The sequence below is a fragment of the Carlito syrichta genome, unplaced genomic scaffold, assembly GCF_000164805.1.
Source record: "Carlito syrichta isolate Samal-C Ts95f unplaced genomic scaffold, Tarsius_syrichta-2.0.1 Scaffold314870, whole genome shotgun sequence".
NCBI classification, from domain to species: domain Eukaryota; kingdom Metazoa; phylum Chordata; class Mammalia; order Primates; family Tarsiidae; genus Carlito; species Carlito syrichta.
This window is the reverse complement of record NW_007258966.1, coordinates 967,807-973,806: the sequence shown is the minus strand read 5'-3', so window position 1 is coordinate 973,806 and position 6,000 is coordinate 967,807. Positions and strand designations below refer to the sequence as shown.

Genomic DNA, 6,000 nt, shown 5'->3' with positions numbered 1-6,000 from the left:
TCACCAAGTTGCCCAGGCAGGTCTTGAACCCGCGGGCTCAGGCAATCCACTCACCTCAGCCTCCCAAAGGCTTAGGATTACAGGCTGAGTCACTGAGTCTGGCTGTCCCTACTTTTTAAAAACAAAAAAATTGTTACTTTTCTACAATGAATGACAACTCAATTCCAAATCAAGGCTATCTATAAACCATTCCAGGAAAACACCTGCCTGTGATGGGTCCAGCCATACATAGCATTAGAGGGTACTTCAATAATAAATCAGACAACCAACCACAAAGAAAATGAGGTTATTATTGCCAAATAGGAGGTATACATGTGTCAATCAAAATAATTTTCATTCTTTGCGGCCTAAAGCTTAAAAAAAAAAAAAAAAGCTTGAGATCCATTCCATCCCTTCTGCTCCTTCCTAAGTGAGGCCACCTGGTGGACAGAAGCAGAACTGCCGCCAGAAGGAGCAAGAGGGGCAGAGACAGGTGATGCAACTGGGAATATTATTTACACCAACCCAGGATCATAAGAGAACATTGGGTTCCACCACATATACAATAGTTTGGATGAAGCTAAGGCCAATACCCATGAATCAGTGTTCCACAGGCAGTGATCCAAAAAAATATACTAATGCAATCATGCTATTGGAAAAGTACTGGGGCCTCTTATCAGCAAAGAAGGTAATTATTATTTGCTTCAGGATATTTCTCTTAACCAGGTGCCTGGCAGTGACACCCTGGCCAAGGCCCCAGCCAAGCCCAGTCTGAAGGCCTTGATTTCCTCCAGACTTCCAGTACTTCTATGCCATCAAACAGCCAACATCTTTGGCTATGACATGGGGTTCTGTTGGTGGATTCCAGTGGTGGTAATATGTGCACAACAGCCATTATATTTGCAAAGGGCTGACCAATAGAATTATCCAAGCAACCTACTACACAATCCCAGGATGATTTTTTTTCACCTAAAAACTTTAGGTGGGAGACAACCCCAATCTCAGGACATTCTGTTAACTTTAGGACACAAGCTCTCTGAACATGGCATTTGCACTAAGCCATGTGTGGTAGATAGAACAAAGTGCAGTCTGTATTTATGGGTCATGAAGAACACTAGCTCAGAAAAAAATTCTTAAATTATAAGCTTAACTGACATTGGAATTCCCTAATATATTAATCTGCCCGCTATGCCACATAGAGGTTTCCAGAAAGTCTCTGAGTTGACCTTTCATTGGCTTGTTAGTTTTTTCTAAACGATTGCTTCCCACCCCGAGATTCCAAAGGAGATGGTAAGAAGAAAAAGGAAGAGAGAAATAATCTGGGTTGGCAGGGTAAAAAAACACTACCAGGAAAACAGCACAGGACAGAAGTAAAAACAGCTCCTTCAACAGAGACTTGCTTATGTGGAGGCGGAGGCAGAGAAATCCAGGTAGTCTGGGGAGGGAAGGGAAAAGGGGTTAAGTTTGCTATCAAAGCTGCACTTGAGTGTCCACTAATTATACTTCCATTAAAAAACAAGCTGAGTTTGAGACCCACTGACAATAATAGCTACCGTTAACAGAGCATCAGCTATGGGCAGGCAATGGCTGTACCACAAATCCCAATGTGCAGGCACTGTCACTGTCATTTTACAGATGAAGAAACCAAGGGTCTGAGAGACTACCTTGCCCGAGGTGGCAGAACTAATAAATTGCAAAGCTGGGATTCTAACCCAAGTCTTCCTGACCTAGAGACCAAGTTTGTTCCCACTATAATGACTGGTGGGGCAGGCAGTAGGGTTGTTGAAAGAGTGGAGGCTCGGTTGAGTGAGTGGAGGCTGTCAGGGGATTGGCTGAAGCTGCCAGAGAGTAGTAAGCAGGAAGAAAGGGAGAGGGGCAGCAGTGCTAATATGGGAGAGGTCCAAGGTTTTTCCAACACTTGAGGCAGGGGAAAGCAATAATGGACGGCCAGAAGAATATCCAAACCGTCCAAACGAACTTTATGAGAGGGCCGTGCTTACCCACATCATTCCAAAAAGCAGCCAAGCAGTCCTCAAAGAAAGCCATTTCTGTCTAGGAAATAGGAAATATTACTCCAACCAGGTGGCTTTCAGAATGGAATATGCAGGCCTGGGTATACAATAGTTCAAAAAAAGTATGAAGTCTTGCAATAATAATCACAGTCACACCAAACCTTGAGCTCCTGGGGCTTCACTCACTGGCACCCTTAATTCACTCAATTCCCCTCTCCCCCATTCCTACTGTTCTCAACTTTTAGAAGAATGAGGTCAACAACAAGAAAAAAAGCTCCTATCAGGGATTTTGTTATAAAAATACAACTTGGAAAGGATGTTCTGAGTTCAGCCCACACTCAGCCAATCTCTCATCCTTTCTGCACCTGTAGTTCAACTGAGCGAGAAGAGATCACCCTGAGACCTTGTGAGCCTCCATTAGCAAAGAATGGCCATATCCCACCCAGGGTCTGCTGGCTTCCCAAGGGAATATGGACTTCAACGTCTCTGTAGAAAGATTTTTCAGCTACAAGTGTAGGGGAGATAAGGGTTGGTAGGAAGGGGTGGGGGAGAAGGAGGAGAAACCCAAAGGGTTTTCCTCTTAACCCTCAGTATACCAGAAAATTCCTCTACACAGGAATAGCAGTGTCAAGCCTTGCAGTGTGTAGAAGTTTGTGCTGTACGTGACATCTATAATCTGATCTAATATTCTGAGTAATCCTTGAGACTCTCAGGGTCCTTGTGTCCCATAGAGGGGGCCCCCCAAACAGGAAAAATTTGCCTAGGGACTCAACAGCCCAGCAACCCCAACATTCATAAATGTTTCCAAACTCCTTTTCTGACATTTCACAACTCACAACGTAGACTAGACCCAGAACTAGCGGGTACAGCACCTAGCTGAAGAGCCAGGCCCTTCACTTGCTCTCCATTTAGTCTTAATGGGACTTTTCAACAAAACAGACATAGCTGACTCTACCTCTCTGGGAAGCGACAGGGTCAACATAACGAGGACAGGGCCAACAGCCTCCATTTCAGGAGACCCTAGAAGCCAACATATTCCTTTTAAGCTAGAGGACGTGTCTCAGCATTCCCACCTGTCTGTTCCACTTCAAAGGCCAGACTTTCCAGGACAAAAACCCTTCCTACTTCAGGTTCCCACGGGACAGTGGACTGGAAACTGGACAAAGTCTGGGTGGCAGAATCCTGGGGCAGGATCTTAGGGTGGGTGCAGTAGGTTGAGGGGGAACATCTCACTTCCCCTTTTGTCACACTTGAAGCACTGTGTACCATGCAGCCAGAAGGAAACTATTTATAGGCAAGTCTTCCTTATTTTCTACGGGGAATGTTCCACCCAAAGATTCAGCAATGTTGCCAGAAAAACACAGGGTCCTGTGTCAGGAGAAGCGGAAAAAGACACGATGCGAGAGGTGCAGGACAAGCCACAAAGCAAACACTGGGTTAGGAGCTGGAAAAGGAAATACAAAAAGCATATTGAGTGCTAGAGCGTTTGCACAGCGTTAATGGGATGGTTGAAAAACATCCCTCCCCACTTACTCCTCCACCATGGGCCCCCTTCCTTCTGAAGCTCTGTCTAGTTCTAATTACTTACTTGTCCCTTTTTCTGAAGAGGCTTGGGGAATAAGGAGGCTGAAATGCCATGGTTTAATTTGTCCTTGCTTCTCGCTTATCTTCTCTCTTCCCCTCTGGTTCCACTTCCATGTGGAAGACTATACACAGGAAGGCCACTGCCACTTACACAGTTACTTTGACTTCATGGAAAATCCCCAAAGTCCAGAAGGAGGGAAGCAAGAAGGAAAGACAGAGACAGAGAAAGTGCCTTGTTCTCTGTGGATCATGTGAACTGCCCTGCATGGCCAGGACCCAGAGCTCCAACTTTGGGGGACAGGAAAATAGGGAGGAAGCTGCTGATGCAGATGCAGAAGGAGAAGGTGGGTGGGAGGGAACCCAAGGAGAATCCTCATGGAGAGATGGATATTCCCTTGGAAAAGCAGCTCTAGTAACTGATTCGGGAAAGACTGGCACCAAATGATGGCAGGAGCAATGAACTGTGTCTTTCAGCTCCCTCCTGGCTAGGGTCCCATGTGAGCATCACAAACAATCTGAGTGACACTAGGAATGAGAGGGAGAACCAAACCCTGTTTTAACAAGGCATTCTACTCCACTTGCCCTCATTCAGAGAAGTAAAAAACTGCTCTTGTCAAATCACCTTCATCATCCCAACTTTGATGACTAACTATGGTTGGGGAGGTTCTCAGCAGGACTGGAAGTATTGGTGACTTATCTAGGAATGCAGTTTCACTCAGTAGATCTTAAATTTCACAAACCTTGTGTCAATATTTATGCCTGTCTCCCTCGTCCTTATGCCTTGCAGTTGGGAAAATTTACCTCTATAATTTTTTCCAAGTCCTATTCTCATTTTCCATCCTCCCCATTATCCATCTACAAGTATGAAACAGCTAGTCCTGAACAAGAGATCTGTAATGAACCTTGGTAAATAGAATCACTCTCCTCTTTCCTCCTCCCCACACTAGTTTCCATTATCACTTAATCCAATTCAAATCAGTTCAATTTAAAGTTGATTGAATGATTATTCAAAGCACAAGATACATTTCAGGAAACATTTAAAAAGCAAACTGGTAGTACAAATCAAAAATTGTGTTTCCTTCCAGAATATTCGAAGTCTGTGGCAAATTCAGAAGTCTCCCTACTGGTTAGATTTTAGTGACATGTTTGTTTGGGGGTGCCTGGGAGGGTAGCTATGGGCTAGGAAAGACCATACCACCACCATCCTGGGCATCATCACTGCCTTCCACAGAACAGGGCACACTTTTCTTCTCCCCATCCTGCCCTTTGACTGGTGCCCACTTAGCCAGTGCCCACAAAGCTTGGAGTTTCTCTGGGACCTTTGCCTCCTCTGACATTGTGGTTGACAGTGTTAGGAAAGGTCCCTCACTCTGACTCCCTTCCTTAAACCCAGGGGTTTGTAAAGCAAGGAAACAAGGCTCAGGTATTCGCTTTCTGAGTTGCCAGTCCCTTCTGTCCATGAGGGGGGTCATTGTTTAGCGTGGGGCTTACTTCTTGCTAGCCTCTTGACCTTCCTCCTTTCGTCAGCTCTCAGTCTTACCCATGTCCTATCTCTCTCAGAAACAGGTGTTAAGGTTTCTTGTTCTCCCCTACAGACAGCAAACATCTTTAGGGTAGGCAAACAGATCTCCTCATCATAGTTCTCCTTCTGGATATCCCAGCACCCTGTGACCTCTCCAGGAGCTGGGAAAAAAATAGCAAGAACACAGCCACTCTCCACATTTGTTTGTGTTCACCAGCTTTCCACCAACCTATTCGGGCCAGGGAGACACTGGCAGGGCCTCTCCCCATCTGCTCTGGTCTGTGGAGCCGAAATTCCAGGCAATTTTCTCTGGCAGTTGCCGGGGTTACTTTGAGTGGCATGTGAAGGACTTAGGGGCTATTGGCAATGCTTAGAAGACAACAACCAGGAGGACGTTGATGGGGATGCAGAGCCAGTAGATAAGGGGACTGTGAAGTGGGCAGGGGCTCCAAGGTGGACCACCTGGTTCCACTGCGGCCCTGCTATAGAATGGTGACCTTTGAAGTAGCTAGCACAGGTTCCCTAGGGAAGAAAAGGATGGTTATTAATGCCGGCCTCTTCAGGCGCTCTAGCACCTTGGTCATGGGTAAGCATTATGAGCCTCCAGTGCCTTCACATTGTGCTCCCAGGCCCTTGCTTACCTCACAGAGGAGCTATTCACTACAGGCTCACTTGAGGTAGCTCCTTGATCCTTTGCTGCGGGACTCTATGACTTGTGAAGGGGCACTCTGCAGTTTGCAAAGGGCATCTGGCTCTCCAGCCACCCACACGCCGCCTCCACTTCCTGGATGGAAAGGAGGCAGCCCAGCTGGGGTAGGGGCCAGTGGCAGGAGGAGGCAGCAGCCTCAGAACAGAAAGAGAGGAGAGAAACAGGGCAAATTTCTCCCTGGACAGGCCCTCTCA

At 46.4% G+C, this 6,000-nt stretch overlaps 1 protein-coding gene across 3 annotated transcripts in view; it reads right to left on the bottom strand.

Annotated features, from left to right (window-relative positions):
• TSC22D3 (TSC22 domain family member 3) overlaps nt 1–6,000 on the bottom strand; it is a 61,282-nt gene that overhangs the window by 4,982 nt on the left and 50,300 nt on the right. Inside the window, exon 1 of one of the 3 annotated variants that reach the window (XM_021705998.1) lies at nt 3,580–3,991. The exons of the other annotated variants lie outside the window; for them this stretch is intronic. Within the exon in view, the coding sequence (XP_021561673.1) occupies nt 3,580–3,629 (50 nt within the window). The 5' untranslated portion in view covers nt 3,630–3,991. Of the gene's footprint in view, nt 1–3,579; nt 3,992–6,000 lie in introns of those variants that run through there. 3 annotated transcript variants of the gene reach the window in all.